The sequence below is a fragment of the Saccopteryx bilineata genome, chromosome 3, assembly GCF_036850765.1.
Source record: "Saccopteryx bilineata isolate mSacBil1 chromosome 3, mSacBil1_pri_phased_curated, whole genome shotgun sequence".
In the NCBI taxonomy this organism is placed as follows: domain Eukaryota; kingdom Metazoa; phylum Chordata; class Mammalia; order Chiroptera; family Emballonuridae; genus Saccopteryx; species Saccopteryx bilineata.
The window spans coordinates 8,689,513-8,715,670 of NC_089492.1; the positions used below are offsets into that span (position 1 = coordinate 8,689,513).

Consider the following 26,158-nt stretch of genomic DNA (forward strand, 5'->3'; position numbering starts at 1 on the left):
ACCCCCACCAAAGTGCAGAGTCATGCCATTGCCCTGTAGACTGCCTGCGCTCAGCCCCACCCCCACCAAAGTGCAGAGTCATGCCATTGCCCTGTAGACTGCGTGCGCTCAGCCCCACCCCCACCCCCACCCCCACCAAAGTGCAGAGTCATGCCATTGCCCTGTAGACTGCGTGCGCTCAGCCCCACCCCACCCCCACCAAAGTGCAGAGTCACGCCATTGCCCTGTAGACTGCGTGCGCTCAACCCCACCCCCACCAAAGTGCAGAGTCATGCCATTGCCCTGTAGACTGCCTGCGCTCAGCCCCACCCCCACCCCCACCCCCACCAAAGTGCAGAGTCACGCCATTGCCCTGTAGACTGCGTGCGCTCAGCCCCACCCCCACCCCCACCCCCACCAAAGTGCAGAGTCACGCCATTGCCCTGTAGACTGCGTGCGCTCAACCCCACCCCCACCAAAGTGCAGAGTCATGCCATTGCCCTGTAGACTGCCTGCGCTCAGCCCCACCCCCACCAAAGTGCAGAGTCATGCCATTGCCCTGTAGACTGCGTGCGCTCAGCCCCACCCCCACCCCCACCAAAGTGCAGAGTCACGCCATTGCCCTGTAGACTGCGTGCGCTCAGCCCCACCCCCACCCCCACCAAAGTGCAGAGTCACGCCATTGCCCTGTAGACTGCGTGCGCTCAGCCCCACCGGGCGCGGGGCTGGAGCCGGTACAGGTGCTCATCACACTCCTGTTTGCGTTTAGCTTGCAAAGCACAGCACTTTCTTACCTGCTCTACCCCTGCTACTCACCTCATCGGCAAGCTGTATATTGGAAAGAGCGAAAGTGTTAGCCAGGAGTTTTGAGATGTTTTGGACCCCAATTTTAAAAACAATTGAGGATACCAGAGTGTGTTTGTTTCTGATACTGACTGTATCAGAATTTGAAACTGAGACATTTTTAAATTTATTTCACAAGTGCTCGTTTCTTAAAAGGTAGTAGGAGTATGAATCTGAAATCATATGTAAATGGCCTTGAAGCAGTTGGAAGCTGTCCAGCTTGTGGTGACAGAAGTCTTTCCAAAAATTTACCTTTTCTCTGAAAGCTCCAATTTTAACATTAGCCACAAATACTGTCCCTTGTTTGCCTTGCAGTGACCAGCTCACTATTTTCATTTTAGAGAAAATGTTTGCTAGGTACCCAAGTCTCAGTCCCAAAGTTATCAGTCTTTCAGGGGAAGAAACAATGATGTGGTGTGTAGATGGTCTTATATTGAGTGGGACCCTTGAGACCATATCAACACGATGCATTTTTTAAATTAAATAAATGATGTCTAAAAAAAATAATAAAAGAAAAAAATAGTGTTCCACTTGAAAACTACAAAACCAGTTAGTTTAGCTTGTAACTCAAAACATTACTTAATTGCTTTTTCGGATAAACTGCCACATTCCAGTTTGCCTTGGAAGTACTTTATGCATACTTCCTGTTTCATGAAACAGTACTAAAAAGACAGACTCGGGGGTTGATGTGTAATAAAGTCAGTGATTTTGACTGAGCCACCATGGACATTCTTCCATGAAATTCGCCTTCTGTTCCTGCTGTGAGAGCACGAGCATGTGGCCCACGGTGACGTCGGTCGGGACAGCGCCTTGATTCACACTCTGTGCTGTTTGCATTGCCAGTGGGTTCTCACCGAGAGGCGTGAACACCCCCCCTGCCTCGCCCCACCCCGGGAGAATGAAGAACAGCACTTCCTCCACCTGCCCTCCTGCCTGTGTGAGGACCAGATCCTGCACCTGCCCCAGAGTCCCGCACAGAGGGTGGTTAGGGTATTAGTAGCCACTGCAGGGGACTTTATTTTTGTATTTTTTCTTACTATAAAAGGAAAACATGCTGTTTTTCTTTCCTGTTCTCCTAGACATTGATACTGGGGAGTTATCTTTCTAGTTTGCTTTTCTGCATGGGTTTTTTTTCCCAAACACACGAAATCATATGTCCAAAGCAACTGTGTGTTTTGTTAGATCTCACTTAGTGCTGGCATACACACTTTCCCTAGCTGGGACAAGTTACAGATTCAGAAGTTCCCCATCCTGGCTGTCCAGCCCTCTTTCACACTGCAGTCTCATCCCCTCCCTTCTGGGGAGCTGGGGCTGGGACCTCTGCTTGGTGGGGACCAGGGGCTGGGGCTGGGGTAGGGTCACTGGGACTACCCAGGTACATACAAGGAGGTCTCTTGTATTTTACTTCATGTTCTTTCTACATCTGTAACAAGATCACATTGCCATTTGTGTACTTTTCTGATGAAAGTCAAGGTCATCTGAAGTCATAGAGATGGAGAAGGGGGCCAGTGTGTGATTATAAAGGAGTAGTCCAGGGAGTGTCTCTGCTCTGGTAGACCAGTTCTCTGTCTGGATTGCGGTGGTGACTGTATTAATCAATACGTGTGGTAAAAATATTGCACTGTGCACAAAGACATACCAAAAATGTGTGCATGCAGACCCTGGTGACGTCCAGGGGAGGGTTGTACCAGTGTCAGCTTCTGGGTTTTAGTAATATACAATAGCCAGAGAGAGAGAGAGAGAGAGCACTTGTAAGATACTACTGTTGGGAGAAGCTGGTTGATGGGTACAAGGGGCCTCTGTCTAGTATTTTTGCAATTTTGGGGAGTCTCTTAATTTTTTCAAAATGAAAAGGTTAAATAAACATGTAAATGATCAAATTCTAGCCAAGGAGAGAAAGTAGAGGAAATCATTAATAATACAGCTATTGCTGTGTAAACAGTTCAGTATAAACCAATGTGCAGAGCAAAAGTCCGAATCGCACTCCTGTCTTCCTTCAGACCACTGATCTGTAATCTCACTTCCTTTTCACTGGTATTGGTTTTCTAAACCAGTCTTTCTAGATCTAGTGAATTTCTCCCTCTACTCAGTCCTTTATGTGGTCGCTGTTCCCCGGAGGTGAAGCGGTTAGCTGTTTCCTCCCAGAGGCGAGTCTGTTGTTGGTCAGGTGTGGGTATGGCGAGGGAATGCTGCCCCCTAGTGGTGAGAAGCGGAGAAACATGGGCAGGATCTCTTTCATTGATGTTTATGTTTTTGTGGCAAGGTTTTAAGTTTATGGGCTTTTATGGGAAGTACCTATCATAGGTTTGATTCATAGTATGTGCTAGTAGAGCTTATCATTTAAAAAAATTATTATAAATATTCCTTTTGTGGATTTACCAATTTCTGTGAACCCATCCTTCCTCCAATCAAAGATGCCTTCTTAATCTAAGCCATCTCCAGACATAACAATTGACTTGTTTGACTGGAGCAGGGGCTCTTTATTGTGTCTATGCCTTTATGTCATCTGTTTTTCTACTCTGAATGCCCTTATGTAGTTACTGTAGTAATGATAAAGGTGTTCTTTACAATGCAGCTTCCCTGTCTAAAAATAAAAGAGAAAAGAAAGGATGCTATTGAGTTGTAGGGTTTCCAAGTATTTTCCAAGTATTTTCTGTTACTCCTTTGGTTACGTATACAACACGGAACTTAGGCTCAGTCTTGTTGTCAGCCATTTCAAGGACAGCAATGAAGCCTTTGCCTGTGCTGCTCTATCCCCATGTCCGGCCACCGTGGCCTGTGACGCTGGCCAGGACGCTAGGAGTCAACTGAGAATTGCCTCCATTTAATTACCAAACCTCAAAATGGGACCGGAAACTGGTGGATTGAAATAGATTCTCAGTGGGCAGAGGAAAACCATTGAAACCAAGAGCCCCAATATAGCAGTTGTTTTAGAAAAATATATGTAAAACCTCTTTTAAAATAGTGCCCAGCCAGGACTGTGGCTGCCTCTGGCCCCTCCCAGAGCCTGTGCACGGGATGCGCCTGCAGAGAGCCTGGCTCTTGAAGCAAAGCAGAGGTTTCTCCAGCTGCAGAGCGTTTCCTGTTTGCCCTCTCTGACTGCAGGGAATTGTGGTTTGGGGCTGAGGATTCTTTTTACTTTTTCTTCTTTTCTTCCCCCTCAAAGGGGAATAGCTGGCAATGTGCGGGCTGGATCAAGATTTTTAGATTATTCCTCAAGGTATTTGAAACACTCAAGATTGTAGGAAGCTTGGGTTTACTCAGCGGTAAATGGGTGTAGCCCCTTGGGTGCCCTGGGTTGTATCATACGTGTAGAAAGCTCATCTTTTTGCAGAATGCTGATCTGTCATTAGGATGGTTTCACATTTGATCTTGCAGACGTCCCCTCGTGTCCCGATTTGCCTCACTGCCAGTCCGTGTTGTGGGACATTCCGTGAAATGAGAGCCATTCTTGTGGGGGTGGGGGCAGCGGGGATAGAGGGAGGTTTGCTTTTTCCTTCTGTTACAGACATAAAAAATTTCAGAAACATGAAGTAAATTAAATAAGAAAATCAAGATCATCCAATAAGTCTAACTTCTCACTCAGTGCTATTATAGTACATCCTTTGAAACAGTTTCATACATTTATAGACAGAGACACTGTAGCTATATCATCCGAGCCCACAGTTTTGTATCCAAAACCCTCTGGGTGAGATGTGCTTCAAAGTTCAGAAGTCTGCAGATTTCAAAAGAGTGACAGAATGAGTATTACAATGTAACACCCTCTGGTGACTTCTTAGGCAGGTCGTTATCATTAAAAACTACTTCCCTCTGCAGAGAAATATGGGAATATTTACACGAAGTGGGGTGGATTCTGAGGGGCCCCCCACTCACGTCGGCACTTCCCACCTAATGCAATCAGAGCACAGCAGGTGTTGCTGCTAAACTAACTTTTTGTAGTTGTCGTTTTTAAAAAGAAAAAACTACCTTGTATTATACATACGTCTATAGCCTCATTTACTCCTCACATCAACCCTCCTGGCTCGGACCTGCAATTACTCTTATTTAACAGCAGAGAAAACTGCGTCATAGAGTGCGAAGTAGCTGTCAGACCTGCCATGCAGACGGTGTGGTCTTCCCAGCGTTCATGCCTTCTCCTTTTAGGAACATAATACAAAGTCTATTTAACGTATTATTTTTATTGAATTTACTTAAGTAAAAAATATTGATTTCGCCCTGGCCGGTTGGCTCAGTGGTAGAGTGTCAGCCTGGTGTGCAGGAGTCCCAGGTTCGATTCCCGGCCAGGGCACACAGGAGAAGCGCCCATCTGCTTCTCCCCACCCCCACCCCCCCTCCTTCCTCTCTGTCTCTCTCTTCCCCTCCCGCAGCCAAGGCTCCATTGGAGCAAAATTGGCCCAGGTGCTGGGGATGGTTCCATGACCTCTGCCTCAGGCGCTAGAATGGCCCTGGTTGCAACAGAGCAACACCCCAGATGGGCAGAGCATCGCCCCCTGGTGGGCATGCCAGGTGGATCCCGGTCGGGCACATGCAGGAGTCTGTCTGCCTCCCCCTTTCCAACTTCAGAAAAAAAAAAAGTATTGATTTCAGTAACAGCAAGTAACACAGTGGCACAGATGTTGTAAGAAGCAGGCAGACACTGTTGTTCTAAGATAATTAACAGCCCACCATCTGCAGACCCTGGTCCCAGAAGCCTCCAGAGCTCCTTGTCTGGGCCCCAACCCGGAGGCACATTGTGAGAAGCCAGCGCAGGTGTTTGCCTTGGCTCAGAGCATCCTGCCCAGCTCGGCCTCACACTCTCCGCTCCCATTTTCCGTCCCCGCCGTGGCCTCTCCCCTGGGCCTTGCCATCCGCCCGCCTGCTGCAGGTTCAGTGCTCAGCCTCAAGCTGATTTGGATTCGTCTGCGATTGTTTCCGCAGATCTCTCCTCACCTGCCCTCTCTGTAGCCCACAGCCAAGGCCCCCTGCCCTGACCAGACCCCGGGACAGGGACTGCACCCAGGCCGAGCCTCACTTTCTGGGCCGCTGGCAGCCGGCTCCTGGGAGCAGCTGGCTCCTGGCTGGGGTTCGGGCTCCCCTTGGACAAGCCAGCTGGGTGCTTCCACCGTGTCCACCCTGCCAAGCCTGCTCAGTGTCCATTCCAGGCCCAGCGCTCTGGCCCCTCTTGCCTGGGAACAGGACTTTCAGAGTGTGAGACACCTTTCCCTAAGGGTTTTCTTGGAAAGGAATCCCCTGCCTTGTTTTGGACAAGAGTTCTGGGTTGGAAAGTGCTGCATGTTACCCTTGGGGCTTGGCAGTGCGTGTTTCTGTGTTCAAGGCTTGAAGACCTCCTACAGTAGAGAGACCTGTTGGATCCAGGGGCCTTTCCTAACTGACGTGACCCTTGGTGTGTAAGAAGCATTCATTAACTCCTCGTGGAGCCACCTTGAGAAATGCCGATCTCGGGGGTTCGCTGGGTCAGGTGGGCCTTTTCTTTGTTTGCTTTCATTGACCCTATGTCTCACCTACACTTCCAGAATCGATTTCTTATTTACATTTCAAGATGGAATTTCTGATATTTTGGCTGGTTGCCTTTTTACACTTGTCCTTTTTATTTTTTATTATATGTATATATAACCTTTGGTGCCTTTGGTGCCGTTAGGTTAAAACATGAAGCAGTGGCCCACTCGTTCAGTGTTGAATGAGCAGCTTTCTGCATCTTCCTCTAAAAATAATGGGCTCTCTTCTTGTCCCAGGCGGGACAAGCCATTGGAAGTGGAGAGTGGCAGCAGTCCCGTGACTTGGAAGTCAGATAAAACTGAGTTCTGATCAGAGTCATTCATTCACTCACTCACTCATTCACTCATTCATCCAGAAAACAAGGATATCAAGAAAGGCCTCAGGGCAGAGTCCTCAGGCTGAGCCACCAGTAATTAATAGATACTTATGAAATTATTCCCTTGGCCTTTTAGAAGCTCTTTTCCTTAAACAGACGCGTTAAAGAGCATTACACATTGGTTGATACACTTCATGTTTAGAGAGTAGTAAAAGTCTCTACTTCAGTATTTTAAAAAGAAAATCCTTTTAAAATTCTGGCCTTGACCTAGCCAGGATGTAGTAAGTGTGCACTCCGTTCCAGGCCCTGTGCTGAGACTGTCACGTTCTGTCTAAGGGATGGCTTATGCAGACTAGTTGACTAGTTTACACCAGAGCGCTCCTGACTTTTATGGAAGGTGGACATCCTGCTGTTTGTTGCCCACAAGTGGAGAAAACTTACTTGGTTTCCTGGCAGCAGTCGGAATCATAGGCGTACTATTGAAGAAGGTTCTTTTTCTGCAAAGGTGGCCTTGATACATCAGTGGATGGTGGCTTCATTTCTCTGAATTCTGAAGATGAGATCATTTCTTTGAATTCTGAAATGTTCCATGAGGACCAGGTGAAGTGAGTCTTCAAACAAGCAGAGTAAGGCCGTGCAGGGAGTGGCAGGTGTCTCTGCTTACCAGTTAAATGAAGGCAGTGTGAGGCAGGGCTGTTCTTCCAATATGGAGTAAACCTTGGGTGCTTGTTTATTTGATTTATTACCTTTTAAAATTGTGTTGAGAAGGTACTTCCTTAGTGAAAGTTTGTTGTTGTAAAACATATAACTGTGATAAAGACATTCAGCGAAGGCAAGGAAAATGTGATTGGATACCACGTACAGTACAGTTTTGTTCTGGTTTAAACATAGCAAATTATACACGACATGCATGGAAATGAAATTAAAGGTCTGACAGTTGATCATGAACGAATTGATTCATCATTTCAAGCACAGTAATGAAGTCCTTAGGGTCGGGATATCTCTTTTAAACCATGGTGTCGCTAGAGAGCCTTTTTTTCTTTCTGCTTTCCTGTTTATCTTGGTCTTGTAAATCTTAGCTGCTCCCCCTTTTCTGATCCGTATTTGCAAATGGAACCAGACACTGCACGGAATGCAAAGGAAAAGAGTCTTCCACTTCCGCATGTGACGCAGGGAGATGTTGAATGGAGCCCGTCATTTACTGAAACTGAAGTAGACAAAGTGTAATTGCATTATTCTGCATTAGGGAAGTCTCAGATCCCCTGCTACGCCTACGCCTACCCATTTTTCTCTGTGAAACTTCTGGTAGAACCAGACTTCCTGTTGGATTCCGTCTTGTCGGTTCCTGAAGCCTTTCACGTAATGCTGTAGCCGCCTTCCCACCTTTCCGCAGGTTGACCAGGTCTCCCAGCCCCGAGCTCCCCTCTTCGCGGTGGTCATGTCCACTTAGCCCATAGAAGAGGTTTCCTCCAAGGGGACTTCGGATGCCCGTAGACTAAGGCAGTGGTGCCCAAACTTGACCTTGCATCCGTCTCCCCTGGAAAGCTTATTTAAACATAGGTTGTTGGGCCCTGCCCTCAGAGAGTCTGATGAACTAGGTTTTGAGATTGCATTTCTAACCAGCTCCCAGATGGTGTCGGCACTGCTCGCGGCCCGAGGCCCACACTGTGAGAACCACTAATACAGATTGTCGTTCTGGACAGAGACCCAGAGCTCCCTAGTGTTACAGAGGAGCTGTACCTTTGTTCCTCCAGATTCGCTACCTACTTATTTATGTTTACTTATATGCACGCCCTCTGGTTTGTATCATGTATTAAATTGAAACCACAGGTTGGATGAGAAATAGGCTGCTGGTTGATTATATCACCCCCTTGTGTATCTGTGTCATATTTCTTTTTTTTTTTTGTATTTTTTCAAAGCTGGAAACGGGGAGGCAGTCAGACAGACTCCCGCATGCGCCCAACCGGAATCCACCTGGCATGCCCACCAGGGGGTGATGCTCTGCCCATCTGGGACTCCGCTCTGCTGCAACCAGAGCCATTCCAGCACCTGAGGCAGAGGCCACAGAGCCATCCTCAGCGCCTGGGCCAACTTTGCTCCAATGGAGCCTTGGCTGTGGGAGGGGAAGAGAGACAGGGAGGAAGGAGAGGGGGAGGGGTGGAGAAGCAGATGGGCGCCTCTCCTGTGTGCCCTGGCCGGGAATCAAACCCGGGACTCCTGCACGCCAGGCCAACGCTCTACCACTGAGCCAACCAGCCAGGGCCCATATTTCTTTTTAATAGCTTCCTGAATACAAAAATAATACCAGTTCATTGTTGAAAAGTTAAAAAATACAGGAGAAAAAGGCTAAAAACACAAATCACCAGTAATCTTACAATGCACTACAAAGGTGTTGAGATAGATCTATATTTATATGTCCTCTACCATTTTTCTGTTTACACATACATCTTTTCATGTGTATTTTTAATCATAAATTTTTTAGCTCGCTACAGTATTATTAATCTTCTTATTTTTTATTTCTTATTGAATTTATGGGGGTGACATTGGCTAATAAAATCATACAGGTTTCAGGTGTGCAGTTCTATAAAACATCATCTGTACATGCAGTGTGTGTTCACTACTCTAAGTCGAGTCTCCTGTCCCATCCATCCTCCCACCCCCGTCCTCCTCCACCCCCGACCCCCTCTCCCTCCTGCAGTCCCCACACTGCTGTCTGTGTCTATAAGTTTTCTTTTCTCTGCTCAATCCCTTCCCCTTTTCCACCCAGCCCGACCCCCCATCCCCTCATCCCCTCTGACAGCTCTCAGTCTGTTCCTTGTATCTGTGAGTCTGTTTCTGTTTTGTCTGTGAGTTCATTTTGTTCATTAGATCCCACACCTAAGTGAGATCACACGGTGCTTGTCTTTCTCTGACTGGCTTATTTCACTCAGCGTAATCATCTCCGGGTGCATCCATAACTGTACATTTTTAACAACACTGAGTTCAAACTGGAATGCTATTTTATAACGTAATTTTCACTTTTTATTTCATTTATATATTTTGAAGATTTTTCTTATTTTGTAAAGTATTATAGCCTAAGAGCCGTTGCTTCATTGGTCCCCTAAAGCAGAGCGGCCCTGGTGGAGGCAGGCTGGGGGCCCTCTTCCCAGCAGAACCCCCCCAGGTCTGCAGAGCCCAGAGTTGCTGTCTGTGACTTCGTTTCTCACAGCGTGGAGAATGTCGTCTTGCCACCGTAACTCACTCACTCAGTCTCCTGTTTTGAACATTTTTATTGTTTCCATGTTCTCCCTGTTTGCAGTGATACTTGCTGTGGTTTGAGCCACTTAGGAAAGGGACAGAAACCGCCTGCGGCCCAGGACCCGTGGCCCTGTGAGTCCTGGCTTGGGTCAAATTACGGAGCTCGCTTTCTTGAGAGATTTTAGACTTTTTCAGAAGGTTGTATTTATATTGTAGCCAAAGTTTTATAGGGGACATTGTGGACTAGACCAGTGGGCCCCAACCTTTTTTGGGCCATGGACCAGTTTAATGTCAGAAAATATTTTCACAGACCGGCCTTTAGGGTGGGATGGATAAATGTATCACGTGACCGAGACAAGCTTCAAGAGTGAGTCTTAGATGGATATGACAGAGGGAATCTTGTCATTTTTAAAAAATAAAATATCATTCAGACTTAAATATAAATAAAACGGAAATAATGTAAGTTATTTATTCTTTCTCTGCGGACCGGTACCAAATGGCCCATGGACCGGTTACCAGTCCGCGGCCTGGGGGTTGGGGACCACTGGACTAGACCAAAAAATGTAGGGTTCTGATAGGAATGATGGAGTGACCCCTCTAACTATGCAGCAGTAGTATGGAATTGTTTAGTGACTGTGCATTTGTCACTTTGTTGGGGGTTGAGAGGGACAGGGCCACCCTCTGCTCCTGAGGCAGCCTGAGTATGTCCCGTAGCTGTTTCCACCAGTGGGCTTGGATTCTTCCTACTGTGTTTAATAGTAACGCAGTATCTCATTTTAGATTATTGGATTATATTATAACTGCAAGGTATAATTACAGACCTTATAGACTTATCATTTTATCACGGGCAGAAATGAGAAGTTATCGGCCTAAACTGACACAGCCAGATAGAGGCAGGTTGAGTCAAGAGCACGTTTTCCCCCAGGGGCCAAAGCCTGACGCCTGCTAGCTCAGGGGACCCTTGGTCTCCTACCCCAACCATGTCCACCCCATTCCTCCCTAAGAGCGCCCCCTCTCCTGCCTCCCACCCCGGTGCTGAGCATCCCAAGAAGACCAGAACTGGCTCAGCTTCTGTAGCACCTCTGAGTCTCAGGATGGCTTTCCTGATGTGGAGGAGGATTCATTTGTTCATCCGTTTACTCAGTCACCAAGCGTTTTATTGAGCATATACAGTGTGTCTGTATGGTGCTAGAGCTTTGATGGAACACAGTGGTGAGACAGACATAGCCCCTGCCTTGAAGAGGCTTTGCTTTGACAGTAAAGAAACAGACAAGTGATTGTAAAAGGCAGTGCTCCCCAACAGGGAGCCCATCTTGCCTGGTTGAGACTAAGGGGGATTACAGAAGGGGGACGAGATAGAAGGGTCAAGACCTCACTGAGGAAGTGACGTGCAGACTGGAAGCAGGCTCTCGGCCAAGCCCCAGGAGGAGCGGTCCAGACAGACGGGAGAGCACGTGGGGAGAGCTCGGTGGGTCTAGAAGCTGTAGAGGGGCCGGTGTGCTGGAAGGGCAGCGGGGGTGGCCAAGGGGACTTGGGTCGGGTTGCCAGGCCAGGCCTAGCCCGGTTGGATCTGTATCCAATGCAGTGGAGAGCCTTCGAATGGTTCAGGCAGGAGAGTGATGTGATCTGATAATCACTCTGAGAGACCAGCGCTCAGGAAATCAGGGTGTTCTTTGGAGTCCGTACAAACCTTAATTAAAAACCTGGCCACCGGCTTACTCACTGATTGACCTGGGGCGAGGCACTTAACCTCTCTGAGCCTGTTTCCTCATAAATCAGGTGACACCAGGCCCCATCTCACAGAGTGGTGGTGTGCAGAACCTTCAGAAAACAGGCATTGCATGGCGCCATCTGTCACTTTAATAAATCAGACTCGGCTGCTCTGCCCAGGTGAGCGTGGTAATGGGATGCGTCACTGGAGTTTGTAGACCGTCCTGCCAACGGACGCCGGCAAGCGAGCAGCAGAGGACTTACCACCGCAGAGGACGTGCTGCCCTGTGAAGGACATCGGGGGTCCCTGCACCCCACACACTCCTGGCCTCAGAAGATCTCCATTGTCTGAAACGCTGCCGTTAAGATTTTTCACCACGGCCGCTGAGCTTTTCAAGGATGAAATAGTCCTAAAAAAAATCAATGTTGTTACATTTTCTCGAGTCTCTGTTGTGCCAGGCATTTTGCGTGCACAGCACCCATTATCTGGATTGCGTGTCATCCTATCAGCGGCAGACGCACGTGGCCTCATCGCTCCTGCGCTGTAGGCAGAGGGGCCGAGTCTCTAAAGTGTCACCCACGCCACGTGCGCGCTGGGTGCTCCTGCAGCCTCGAGCCCCTGGGCAGCAGGCGGGTGGTAACCCCAGCGCTTGGCTGCATTGAGTCAGTACGCGCCCTCACCCTGTGATTACGTTCTTGGTTCCTTCATGTGAAAGCGACCAGGTAAAGTAAGGCTTCATTGCAGCGGTCAGTCCTCACTGATAATTGCGTATCCGTATATATGGTACACTCAAGTCGTGAAGACATTCTGATATCTGCAAAAAGGTGGTGCTGTCAGTGGTTCATTGTCTTTGGAGTTACATCTGGTTTGTGGTTTGACCTCTCCACTTAACTAGCTGAGTGTGAAGAGATTACCTAGTCGCACCTGGCGGGTTACCAGGAGCAGCCATGAAGCTGAGTGTGTAGGAGTGGGCAGCCCTGAGCTGCCGCTCTCCCGGACCCTCTCCACCAACACTGGCTGGTTGAGGAAGGTGCTGGAACACCCACTTTAAAATTAGGAAACTGAGTCAGTGAGGATAACAGCTCACCAGAGTCGCCCAGGCCTGGAGGGCTGAGTGGCCACATGCCCCTGGGCCCCGGCTCCTGCCGAACACGCTTTCCTCTGCACCTTAGTCCCCTGGAAAACGGCCCGATGACAACAGGCTCCGCTTTAGTAGCTTGAAGGTGGTAACTGGCTCCCTGGGGCACGAAGGAGTTAACCCACCCAATAGAGTACTCATCTATGCCCGGGAAATGTCGACTCAACTGCTGGAAGCTGGTTCATTGTTTTAATTGGATTTTCCAACATGTTGAGCAAGTCAGCAGATTCGCATTAGCTTTACTTTCAGCGAAACCGTCTCTGTCCGCGAAGGGGAAGGAGAGAGAGAATGAGAGAACCCAGGGGCAGCAGAGGGGAATGTCAGGATTAATGCAGGACGACAGAGCAAGCCAGTTACGTCCTGGCTCAGCGAGGCGGTGGCGTGGAGACGTGGCGGAGGTGCTGTCGCAGGGCTGTGCTCTGCAGCCATCTCTCCATGTCACCGTCCCTCTGCCTGGGCTCCCGAGGGCTGCACAGACACCCACCCTCGGGACAGTGACCCACGGCCGCATTGGCCCCCGCATTGGGATCTGGTCAGTTAGGGAACAGAATGGACGAGCCGCCTCCCTGAAGAAGCAGTCCGCTCTGGAGAGGAGAGATGGGTGGTGAGTCAGTGAACAGATAAATGAGCTCCTTCCATCTTGTGGTAAAGCAGGACAGAAGGGGGAGTGTGTGTGTGTGTGTGTGTGTGTTTATATCCACGGAGGAAAACTGACGTCATCACCAAGTCTGGTAGTGTCTGAACAATTGTAAGGAACAAATGGTTAGTTTTTATCAAAACCAGTATTAATTACAGTTTATTTGCATACACAAGTCATTTCTGCATAATGAAAGGATAGACCTCAGCTTCCTCCCAACTGATTTATCCCGAATTTCTGGCCCTGCGTGCCGTCCGTCCTCGCGGGAGAAGTAGCCAGTCCGTGAGGACGGGGAGGAGCGGCGGGGTGTTTGGGAAGCAGATGTGTCTGCCCACCTGAGCATCCCTCCCGGAGGGTTATTCCCGTGCTGTCGGCTCAGAAAACGGGCAAGGATGTCCTTGTAAAAACACGCTCGTCAGCCTCTTGCCATGGACTTAATTCATCTTTATCATGAGAGGGACGGAAATGGATCACAGTTGAGTGAATGGAAATGGAGTCTAGAACTGTAGTAAAATAAATGGGCAGTAACTGTAGGATAGATCTGCGAGGCTTTAGCACAAAGCCGTTGATGATAGCGGGGGAGCCCAGGAAGGCTGTCCCCCCTGTTGCATTGTGTTGGCCGCATCGCAGTTGCCTGTGAAGATGCTTTTGTTACACAAGGGTTCGCTTAGGCTGAGAAAAGTGTTCCTGAAGGAACTAGGAAATAAATTTTTTTTTTTTATTTTTTACATTTTATTTATTCATTTTTTTAGAGAGAGGAGACACAGAGAGAAAAAGAGAGAGAGAGGAAAGAGATAGAAAGAACAGAGGGAGGAGCAGGAAGCATCAACTCCCATATGTGCCTTAACCAGGCAAGCCTGGGGTTTTGAAGCAGCGACCTCAGCGTTCCAGGTCGACGCTTTTACTCACTGCGCCACCACAGGTCAGGAGAGAAAATAAATATTAAATAGGAAAATCACAGAAGCCTCCACCTGTGCAGTCACATGACTTGTCTCTGTCACAAAGAATACCTGAAGATGCCAGAGAAAACAGGTCCCCTCTCCACGGGGTCTTCGAGGAAGGAGATGCTATCTTGCCTCTCAATAACTAATTCCCTAAACATTGTCCCCTCCTGAGAGCCATCTGCTTTCTCTTGGCCAGCTGTCTGTATCTTTATGATGACAGGTAGTTACGATTCACTTTTCACTTAAAACAGTCCCCTTTGCCATTTTTTATCAATGAGCCTACTGTTTCCCGGGAAGGAAGTAGGGAAGAGTTTGTAGGTTTTTAAGTTCTTTTCCTGTGGCATTTTTATATAGCTTGTCACTGGGAAGATTTGGTTCATAATACACAGTTTTTGCCTTCCTGGTTTCTTATCAGCCCCAAGTGTATGTGTGAAGAACCACAGAGAAATTCTTAATTTGGGGGGGTTTCCGTCACTGCGCCTCCAGTCCACCGCCGGCAGACCAGGCCTGACCACGATGACGACAGGGAGAGGGGAGACGTCTCGTGTGTGCTGTGTGGTCAGTCCATGGCTTTGAGGGACTTTTCCTCCCACGCAACCCCCGCACTCAGCACTCACCACAGAATTTCATAACTCTCTTAGTTATTTTTCTTATGCAGCTTTCAGATCAAGGTGGCAATAACATTACGGGTTGGGGGTTTGTTATTGTTGGTTTTTTGGGGCTTTTTTGCTTCATTTCACAAGGGATTAGAGGTATTGGTGACTAAACATTAAAAATGACTTATAGCCTGATCCGTGGTGGCGCAGTGGATAGAGTGTCAGCCTGGGACACATGAGGTCCCCGGTTCAAAACCCTTAGATCACTGGCTTGAGAGTGGGATCATCAACATGAGCCCAGGGTCACTGCCTTGAGCCCAAAGGCTTCTGGCCTGAAGCCCAAGGTCGCTGCCTTGAGCAAGGGGGTCACTGGCTCGGCTGGAGCCTCCCATTCTGTCAAGACACATATGAGAGGCAATCAGTGAACAGCTAAAGGGACACAACTACAAATTGATACTTCTCATCTCTCTCCTCCCTCACTCCCTTCTTCTCTCTCTTCCCCCCTCCTCCGAAAAATAAATAAAACATTAAAAAATAAAATGATTTATAATCATTGTCTTTTCATTTTTTTGTTTTAGAATTCCTACTTCTTTTGAATAAACACAGTAATACATGTTACCAAAACTTTTCAAAAATGCAAAAGAAAAGTACAGAGTCAAAAGCTTCTCTCCCCTGGCCCACCCAGTTTCCGGAGGGACCCAGGGTCAGTGGTGTACACTGTGTCCTTTCAGAAATAATTGAAGCCTAATGTATTTTGTTCTCTTTTTATACAAATCCTTGTACACCACAAATACTGTTTTACACCATGCTTATATTTCTCAACAACTTGTCTTGCAGGTATTTATAAAGTTAGAAAGAAAGAGCTTTCTCATTTGTATGGCTGTTGAGAACTTTCATCATTTCTTCATCAGTCCCCTGTTGCTAAACAGTGACCTTGTCACCAGGATGAGCAATCTTGTAGAGAAGAACCTTAGGCACCTGACTCTGTGTTTCCCTCATTCCTCAAATATTTATTGAGCGCCCACTCTGTGCTGAGGCTGTGTTCTCAATTCTGGAAACGTAGCAAGTGACCGTTCAGACCGTACTCTCGAGAGCTCGCAGTCAAACTGGGGACACAGCACACCAGTAAGGAAGCAAGCACGTGTCTAGGTGGTTAGGGATGGGAAGAGTTTTGAGGAAAATAATGCCAGCATCTCCACGAACAGAGGAAGGCTGGGTACTGGCTTGGTTAGTGGCGGGCGGGGCGGGCACCACTGCACTGAGCCACCTTCCCCGGCCTGAGACACACAGGAGAGCCAGCTGTAGGGGCCTCACATCCCGGGAAGGAGGTCGTTGGGGACCCGGAGCAAAATACGATTTCCTCTGTCCATCTAGGGCAGAGCGGGAGTCCTGCTGGTCTTCATTTTAATCCTCTTGTATCCAAGACCAGTGTTCTTCAACCTGATCTTTTTTTATTATTATCACCTGCAAACCCTCACGCTAAGGAGTCTGTTTAAAGATGTTTTCTTCCTAATTACTTCCCCCATGCAATTTTAATTCTCCATATTAATGTATGTACGTGGCCCTTTGGAAAGCCACAAGCCATCATAATATCTAAAGATTCTTTCACCCTGCTCCCCAAGAACCGGTGTCCTAGAGCAGTGATTGTCATTCAGTGTGCTGTAAGAATTGGTAAACCATGTAACACCTGACTATTTAGTCAGAGGCACTGACCTCTTTTCCTTTAGATTTTCAAATTTAAAAAATGACAACAGCCCACTAACAACAGCCATCATGTACGAATGAATCAAAATCATACCAACTTTTTTTTTTTTTTTTGGTCAGACCGGCCAAACATATTTTTTTGGTGTGCTGCGGAATTTTAGAGATCAGTGTATGTGTGCTGTGAGATGCGGAAAGTTGATCACCACTGCCGTGGACCCTCAGGGGACGCGGGTGGAATCTTCAGCCTTGCTCTGCGGGCCCGCTGCCAGCCAGGCTTTCCTTGCTGGGCTGGTGGTGAGACTGCGTAGGGTTTTCTCGGTAGGAATCTATTTGTCTTTGACATGAGAAAGAAAGAGTTGGTTCTTTCTGATCCAAGCCCTCTGGTGGTTTGTACTGGAAAACATAAGTCATGCCTGACTAGGCAGTGGCACAGTGGATTAGAGCGCCAGCCTGGGACACTGAGGACCCAGGTTTGAACCCCTGAGTTCGCCGGTATGAGCACAGGCTCACAAGCTTGAGCGCGGGATTGTAGACATGACCCCAAGGTCACAGGCTTAAGCCCAAGGTCACTGGCTTGAGCAAGGGGCCACTGGTTTGGCTGGAGCCCTCTGGTCAAGGCACATCTGAGAAAGAAATCAGTGAACAACTAAGGTGCCAACTTAGGGTAACAGTCTAGCCCAGTGGTCAGCAAACTCATTAGTCAACGGAGCCAAATATCAACAGTACAAGATTGAAATTTCTTTTGAGAGCCAAATGTTTTAAACTTAAACTATATAAGTAGGTAAATTCCTTATCGAGGTAGTGCCCGCACATGGTATTTTGTGGAAGAGCCACACTCACTCAAGGGGCTAAAGAGCCGCATGAGGCACGCGAGCCACAGTTTGCCGACCAGGCTCTAGGGCACTGATTCTTGGGGGGTGGGGGTGAAAAAGAACCTTTAGATATTATGATGCCATGTGGCTTTCTAAGGTGCCAACTGTGAGTTGATGCCTCTCATCCCTCTCCCTTCCTGTCTGTCTCTCAAAAACATATATAAAATAAAAATAAAGAAAAAAATAAGAAATACAATTTGTGTGAAATTGGGGGTCAGAGAGGGCAGAGATTTGTGATACTTGCAAACCGTGGGTGGCCTGGCCTGGGGCGCACAGGAAAGGCGGCGGAAGTCAAGCCAAAGGAAGGCCCCTGCCCGCCCAGATGCGCAGGTGTGGAGCACTTTGTAGGTTTCTGAGTAAGCGTGCATTTTTCACACGCATTAACTCACGCCGTTTCACAGCCGCCATCAGGGGAGGTTAGACTAGCCTCGCTTCAGAGATGTGGTTAAGGGGGTCACACACAAGGCCTGTGCGTGTCAGCGCTGGTCTTTCTCACACCCCGTTTCCCCCACCTCTGATGCAACACACAATGTTGTCATAACGTGGTGGCTGCTTGCTGGCTGGGCACCGACTGGGCTCTTCCCCGGGACGCGAGCTCTTGGAAGGCAGGGATGGAGTTTTGTCTTTGCCACCCCAGCCCCTGGGACAGAGGAAGTCAGAGAACAGGTGCTTGGTAAATGATGATAGGTGAGTGGGTGGATGGATGGATGGACAGATAGATGGACATCCAGGTGGACGGATGGACGGATGAATGAATATGCTCACACATAAGTAAAATTATTTCTTCAATGAAGGAACCCACCAACCCTCCATCTGTGACCTGGTTCAGCACGTGGCTGCGGTCTTAGTTCCACGCTACTAAAACTGACTGCACCAAGGGCAGCAGGTCCTTGCATAGCAACGGTGCTTTGCTGAGCTGCGTCGCATTGCAGTGCTGGCGAGAGGCCATGAGAACTTAGCCCTTGTTTATGTCAGTTAGCCCGTGGTATGATTGGTTCCGTGTGTCTCATTTGGCTTAAAGTCGCAGAACCCATTGGTGATGGCAAGTGAGGACTTACTGTGTAGGGACCTCCTTGAAGACAGACTCACTGTCCAGGCTCTGAGTCCTGGGCTGCTTGCTCCTCTGCTCTGTCCATCCCCTCCCCTCCCCCCCGGTTTCCCTGACGCCCCTGCCTGCACTGGGGGGCAGCTTCCCTCACTCCGCTGTAGCCTCCTCTTTATACCATCTTACCAGCCAAGAGACCCGGCCCCTGGCTCAGGATGGGGGAAAAACCTGCACCCCACCTGTAGATGGCGCTTCCCAAATACCTTGTCTCGTTCACGAAATCTGGGCGCTGATGATACGGTTGTGAGCAAGACAGTAAGGTTCTGCCCTCATTGTGTTCATGTTCTGGTCAGGGAGACAAAATACACAGATGAGCAAACGGTAATTTTCGATCATGATAAATTCCATAAGAAATATAAAATATTTTTTAAAAGACTCTACAAAGGAAGTGGTAAATGCCAGTTGTGTACCCTGACCAAGGCACTTGAAGAAAAGTCAACGTGAGATCCGCTGTTTTGGTAGGAAAAACAGGGACCTGGTTGTAATGGGAGCCGAGGCGTTGTACAAGCGCACGGGGCAGCACCGGGGCTCAGCGCGTGGCCCTGGGGACACGCTGCCCGGGTCCCCACACAGCTCTTCGGCCCCCACCGCTGTGGTGTGGGGCACCGGAGGCCCCTGACCGCGCAGGAGTCCCTGCGCAGCTGCGGGGGGAGGGGGGGCAGTGACGCCCCCGGAGCCGGTGTGTGGGAAACACTGGGCGCCCGTCCCGCTGCTCCGTGTGCGCTCCACTCTAATGTCCTCACCTTCGCTCTGATTTTCAGCTCCAGGGTCTGAGCCACAATGTGATCTTCACCTTGGATTCCTTGCTGAAAGGAGACCTGAAGGGAGTCAAAGGGGTAAGTGTTCAGGAATCTGATATTCATTGTAACCTGACAGGGTTGGAGGGGTTTTTTGGTTTTTCCTCTCTCTCTTTTAAGATCATAGTGTTGATTGTATTTGAAAGGCGCTCTGGGTGTTTTTAACATAAAAAAGGTTGGAAAATGATCAAGGGAAAAGATGGGCCGCCTCACGTAATGTTAGTAATGTTATTGACCGAGGAGCAAGATCAGACACGTGAGGAGGACTGAGAGCCCCGGTGAGGGGCGGGTGAGGGGCGGGTCCATCACTGGTGGCCCGTGGGCGCAGCTGTGTCCCGCTTCCCTTTGCCGCGGTGGCCCGGATGCTCGCCCTGCCCGCGCTCCCAGGCCTCTCGTCTGTGACAGCATGTGATGTGCGTGCCAGTGTCTTACATAGTTTCAAGTGTCCTATACAGAAAAACATTTTTGCTAAGATGTTATTTCAGAATTAATTTACTCACCTTTAAACAACAGTACATCCGATTTCAATTTTGTTTTCTCTTTTCTAAGGATCTCAAGAAGCCATTCGACAAAGCTTGGAAAGATTATGAGACAAAGTTGTAAGTGTCTTTTTCTTTTTGGGGGGAGAGGGGGTTTGTTTGTTTGTTTTTGGTTTGAGTTTTTCTTATAATGTTGTGAGTTTCCTAAGAAAAAGCATGAGTAGAGAAAGGACAGAGCCCTTACTACCTCTTCCGGACAAAACATTGTTGAGTACCTGCTGTGAGGGCCGAGAGGCTGCCCACCCGGCAGGGTTACTGTGAGGACTCGAGGAGGGGACCTGCACGAAGCACGTGGCATGGGCCTGGAGCGTCTGCGGACCGTGCAGATTGTGGCTCGTTCCTTTATTATTATTATTATTATCCCGAGACCTCTGTGACACCGGGCAGTGGGGTGGGATGGGAGGAGAAATGTGTTTTTAAAGCATTTAATAAAAATCTTGGCTGAAAACAATAACTATAAACATAAAAGAATAAAAGCATTTCTGTAGGCGGCAGTAACGCAAAAGAAAAAATTCAGGATTAAATATTTTTCTCCCAAATTACTTTCCTAATTGCTTACGTAATAAGTCCATTGTTAGAGACTTGCTGGGTTAGGAATTCTTTTGTGCATTGACAGTTACAAATGGAGCTGAGAACAAAAAGGCTCTTAAAATGGTCAACTGATGTCGATGAACGCTGTGGGCCATCTCGTCTTTCTCTCTGAAAGTGGGTTGTGAATGCTCACACTCGTGACTGAGTGTGGCCCTGCCCGGAAGTGACTACGTGTACTTGGACCAAATAGAACTGAGTACTTACAAAGCAGGTGGGAGCTCGCTGAACAGGGAGAGAAGCATTTTGCTCTAGACTTGTTGTGGAATCTCCTCTGTGGATTCTGTGTTATCTCCTCTGTAGGACATGGGAACAGCAACATAAGATACATGCCTAAAGATGTATGTATCTTTAATACATGTAAGATGTAGTCCTTTTAGTCAGCTAAAGGACTACAAATATCGGTGGTGCAGCTGTATTTATTTAAAAATCTGTGTGTTGGTTGAAGACCCAGAGGTGTCTGGTGATCAGAATTATGAGTATCATAAAACATCAATGTTGTAAAATGACCTGGGTGCCATTGATAGTACCTCTGTCAAACGACACATGGATTTGTCTGTTCAGTTGTCCATATTGTCCTCTAGAATCTGAACTTGGCGAGGACAGTGGCCGTGGGGGCCCTGTGTGCAGTATCAATCTGCCAGTGCCTGCCGGAGTCATTGGCATGTAGTTCTACACAGGGAATATTGAAGGAATAAAGGAATTATCCAGACCTGGAAATGTGTATCAGGAATTGTGAGTTGAGTGGGTCCTGATTTTGTGACCTCACCAGGAAGAGTTTTCGTTTTGTCTTTGTGTGTTAATAAATCCCTGTCAACAAATTATTTTCCCAAGATAGGCTGTCTCCCTGACGTATAGTGGTGCATGAAGAAAACAAATGTGTCTGTTGGAGTAGGGCTCGTTTCATTGTGAGTTACAGAAAACCAAATGACTTCATGCAAAAGAAAAATATTACCTTATTAGCTTTGATAAGGGGGGGGCGGGGGCTGGGTGTTGTCTGTGGTCTTCCATTTAGCACTCCAGAGGAGTGAGAGGTTGTGTGAAGATCACAGACTTGGGAATGAGACCTGCAGGAGAAGCTGAACTTTCATGGTCCTCACCTGTACAATAACATAAGCATTGCCGAAATGATTGTCATAGTTCTTGAGCGTAAAGTAGACACTTAAATTATTTGAATTAGATTTTTTTAATGATCAGATATTATTTGGGCAAAACAAGACATGTACATAAAAAGTACCCTTCATCATGTTTCTCAACCTGACACACAGGTTGTGTGGCTGGTCACATGTCTATTGTCCTCAGCGTATAAACACGGTGAGTTTGTGCTATGCCTGATGATACAGGGCTCTTTTCCTAATGACGGAGGGGGAGTGAGTATTATGTAGGCCACAGTGAGCTTCTAATGAACAAATTCAATAGCTGTCTGCCCACCCACCCCTGCTTCCTGGTCTCTCTCCTTTCTCTGACTCCCACCTGTTCCCTGGTTTCTGTCCCCATTCCTCAGTGCTCCCTTGTCTTCTTTCTCTCCCTTCCTGCCTGCCACCCATTCGTCCAGTGTGATTAATACAACAATTGTGCTGAGTGTCAGTCCCTGCCAGTCTCAGTGATGGATGATGATTGAATTTCCATTCTTACAGTCTAATTTTTTGCTTTTTCTTAGTGAAATCATTACCTCATTTCTTCCTTTGCTTAAGTTCTGTCTGAATCTTCTGTGAATTTTTATTATCTGTTTCAACAGATGTCTAACACCTATTAATAATGTTTAGGAAACACGTGTATGTGTTATTGTAATGATTATATATCTGTTATTGTACTTTCTGCCAGTTCCTTCCTTTCCCTCCTGGAGACATCCTTCCAGAGCGCTTGAGATCAGAGTGGGGTTCACCCTGGGCTGCCCCCTAGCGGTAGGTCTCCTGCTTCCTCTTTCCCCGTTTTGCTGGCACACGGCCTCCAGCCCTTTCCAGGGGAGTCTGGTAAAGGAGGTAAAATGTCCCGGTTGTGGCATGTCCCAGACTGTCTGCATTCTGCCATTGCGTAGAAGGAGAGTTTGGCTGAATGGATAATCTTAATTTCATAACCATTTTCTTTCAAAATGTCGAAAGCATGACTGCATTGTTGGTAATGAAAAGATCTGATGCCTCTCCGATTCCCATTCATTTTTCTGTGACACATGCAGGTTTTATTTTTGTTGGTGGGGGAGTGGTGATTTTCAGTGAGGAAATGTGGACTTCTTTTCATAAAAGGTTGCACAGAGTTTCTTCCTGGGTCATGGTCTGCACACTGACCTTCTGTTTGCAATTTTTTGTTTTTTGGTTGTGGAAAATGTTCTTGAAATTTTTCTCATCTGTGTTTCCTTCTCATTCATCTAAAATACCTCATCGTATCATGTTGGATTTTCTAGATTGTTCTCATAATTCTCTCCTCTGTTTTATTGTCTATGTTATATTTTAGGTTATTTCTTTAACCTTTCTAGCCTCTGTTTCCGTTGGCCTTTATTGTTGGCTGTCATATTTTAAACTTCTAAAGGCTCTTTTTCTCAATTAATTGGGTTTTGTTGTGTGGGGTTTGGTTTGGTTGGTTGGTTTGGGGTTGGGTTGGGTTTTTTTGCCTTTTAATAGTTTCTTTTCTTCTTCCGTGAATGCACTGTTGCGGCTCTGAGGGTTTGGTTACATTTTAGGAACTCTCTGCTCCCTGGTGCCTCCGGTTTCTGTCACCACCACCCTGGCCGGCTTTTATTTTCATCTCTCCCTTTCATTTTGTAGCCTTTTCTGAATTAATGTATAATCCTTGACTGCCTATTCCTATTTCAGAGCAGGGCACCCAGATGTTGATGGAAAGCAGGGCTTGTCAAGAAAGCAGTAAGCTTGTAGGTTTTAAGTTATGGGACAGCTTTTCTCTCAGGAGTATTCTAAATGTTAGTCCTGCAGGTCTGTCTTCTGGGCCCACCATCTAGGGACGACATAGGGTAACTTTCCTTCTAGAAGGCGCACAGGCCAGGGGAGGCAAGGAGCCTGTCATTGGGGGGGCAGACTCCCCTCTTTTTACTTGCTCATTCAATTATTTGTAGAATTCTTGCAGCCCTCTTTGTCTTCTGTTCTTGTCTCCGGGACATTATACTTTTTAAATTACTTACTGTCATGTTCGTGGGCTTGCTGAATGAAGAAGAAATAAACTCGTGAGATCACGTCGCCATGTGAACTTGGAGGTCTGCTATTCCTGTTAAGTTCTGCCTGCCCCTCAAGTGTCTGCAGCTTTCTGTTTCTTCTCCCACCCACGCCGGTGGGGGGAGAGCTGAGGTTTACTTTCTTCCTCGTAAAATCCTGCCTCTACCAGAGTGACTGCTGAGAGGCAGGATGAAAGACTTGCTTGGATGTAGCATGAAGGTATCAGCATGAATCCCAACCAGGCTTGTAATGCGTTTTCCATTGATTGGGTTGATCTTCCGCTGTTTGTGTACAGACACAAGGATATCGGCTTCGTCTGGGGTCTGATTTTTCACCACCACACTTTATAAGAAGACTTCAAGGCTAAGTCACTTAGTCTTTGCATTCACAGCTAGAAGTTATAGGCTCTTTCTGAAATTAGAAGTCTGTCTTCAAGTTGAAATGGATGTTTGGAAAGAGGACTGTGACAGTTGGTGTTATTAACAGTGTATCATCTAGCATAGCTGAGCACTAGACTCAGGTACCGTAGGTTAGGAGTGGGGCCTCTTCCTTCTGACTTTTCTGGTCCCCTTCCCACTGAAGAAGGTTTCATAGATTCCAAACTACAGATTGGGATTTCTCCCAATCCTTACTTTGTACAATCCAGTGCCAGGTGGTTAAATGTCTAAAATGCATTATGAAGATATGGCCACAGCCCAAGTTTAGAGGAATGTTGGAAGTTACTTTTGAGTACTTTTTGTGCATACCCACAAAGACCCCCTTATATACTTTGTCTTAAGTAAAAATAACTCTTAAGCCTCATCTGTTGGAAATCAAATACGCCTCCGTTCAACTTTCTGATTTTTTTCATCGTAAAGTACTTTACCCAAGAAGTAGTAAGCTGTCAACATTTCTTCATGCCAGCCAAATTGTAGGAACCTGTATGAATCCATCCTGTGTGAGATCAGAGTTAAATATGAGACGTTTCCCAGGTGAAAATCCATCCCGTGTGTTGGTTCTCTTTAAACTTAGACTTTTACTTCTGATCGCCGTTTTACCAGCTTAAGCATTCCTGCGGCTTAACGCTGGTCGTTGGGAAGTAACCCAGCGGTGCTCGCCGTGGGAAGACGGTCGCGCGCGCGCAACGTGACATCCGCTCTCGTTGCAGTACAAAAATTGAGAAGGAGAAGAGGGAGCACGCGAAGCAGCACGGCATGATCCGCACCGAGATCACCGGGGCCGAGATCGCAGAGGAGATGGAGAAGGAGCGGCGCCTCTTCCAGCTCCAAATGTGCGAGGTAAGAGCAGAGACTTCGCGCTGCTGGCCCAGACCTCCATCCGCCCTGACCGCCCCCTGCCGGTCGGCCGTGTTCATGCCGGAAAGCAGGCTGTGTGTGATTATTCGAGGAGGGGACTGTTACTTAAGGACTCTAATCTCATTTTTCTCCAAGCCTTTGGGATCACCCATGTCACTGTGGCCTGGGGCCTATGGGGCTCCTTAAGCCAAAGCAGGATTCTTTGGTGAGAACTTTAATGTTGCTTGTGAATGAGTGTGGAAAAAAAACAACATTTCTTTGGGTGAGAGGTAAACCTGGTGAATAATAGGTTTTACCGGTACAGGTTAAAGCACGTTTTTATTTATTCTTTAACCGTGTGTCTAGTTTGAATGACAGCTTAAATGGAGTGGATCCTAAGAAAGTCTGGGAGTGGATAAAAAGCAAGTGCCATGAGAAGCATGCCGCTGGCAACTTGGAGCAATGGTTCTCAAACTGTGTTCCCATGGAACACCAGCCCTCTCTGACCTGGAGTTGGCCCCCCTTCCATTCCCACTGGGCAGTGGAATTCTTTTTGAGGTTTTTGCAAACTATGAAAATGGGTAGATTTGCCTCAGTTTTAAGTTGTTTCTTTCTTAATTTTTTTTTCTTTTCCTCTGTTATTCCCCTCCTCCCATAAAAGTTTGGCTCCTTCTTGAACTTGTCTGCTCGTGGACACTTCCACACAATAAAACAAGTGAACAAGAAGCAAACGTCCACCAAAATCCTGAGCCAGTGTGAAAATCAGAGCCAGTCACATTTCATGCCTAAACTAATGACGCGTTGTTTTTATTCTTTCACTTTTAATAGCAAAAATTCTTTCTGGTTTACCTCCTTGGTCTGAAAGCGTTCGTGCCTTACAGCACAGTCCCTGGAGAGAGTGCTGTTTCACTCGTTTTCTGCAGAGAGCGAGCCACCTTGCAGGGCTGGGCCATGTGGACTCCCTTTGAGAGCCACTGCACCAGAGGACATACATCAGCTGTCCCAGAATGCTTTGCTGTGTTTGATCTCTGCTCACCTCCTAAACTAATCTTGAGCGTTTATGACATGCTAACGTGCTAACCAGTTTGATCAGTGCACTTGTGCCTGAGCCAGGTCAGCATTCCATAAATTAAGCTCACACTGTCTGAAGACAGCTGGGGCCCCGTGACTGGTGTGGGTTCACGGTTGGGGGCCTGCCACCCGAAACCGTGACCAAAG

At 47.6% G+C, this 26,158-nt stretch overlaps 1 protein-coding gene across 3 annotated transcripts in view; it reads left to right on the forward strand.

Moving 5' to 3' along the window:
- The window catches only part of ASAP1 (ArfGAP with SH3 domain, ankyrin repeat and PH domain 1), a 315,266-nt gene that overhangs the window by 205,605 nt on the left and 83,503 nt on the right, over nucleotides 1-26,158 (forward strand). For all 3 annotated transcript variants that reach the window (XM_066265648.1, XM_066265647.1, XM_066265649.1), the window contains exons 6-8: nucleotides 19,340-19,414; nucleotides 19,925-19,974; nucleotides 24,814-24,943. In XM_066265648.1, coding sequence (XP_066121745.1) covers nucleotides 19,340-19,414; nucleotides 19,925-19,974; nucleotides 24,814-24,943 — 255 coding nt within the window. The remainder of the gene's footprint in view (nucleotides 1-19,339; nucleotides 19,415-19,924; nucleotides 19,975-24,813; nucleotides 24,944-26,158) is intronic.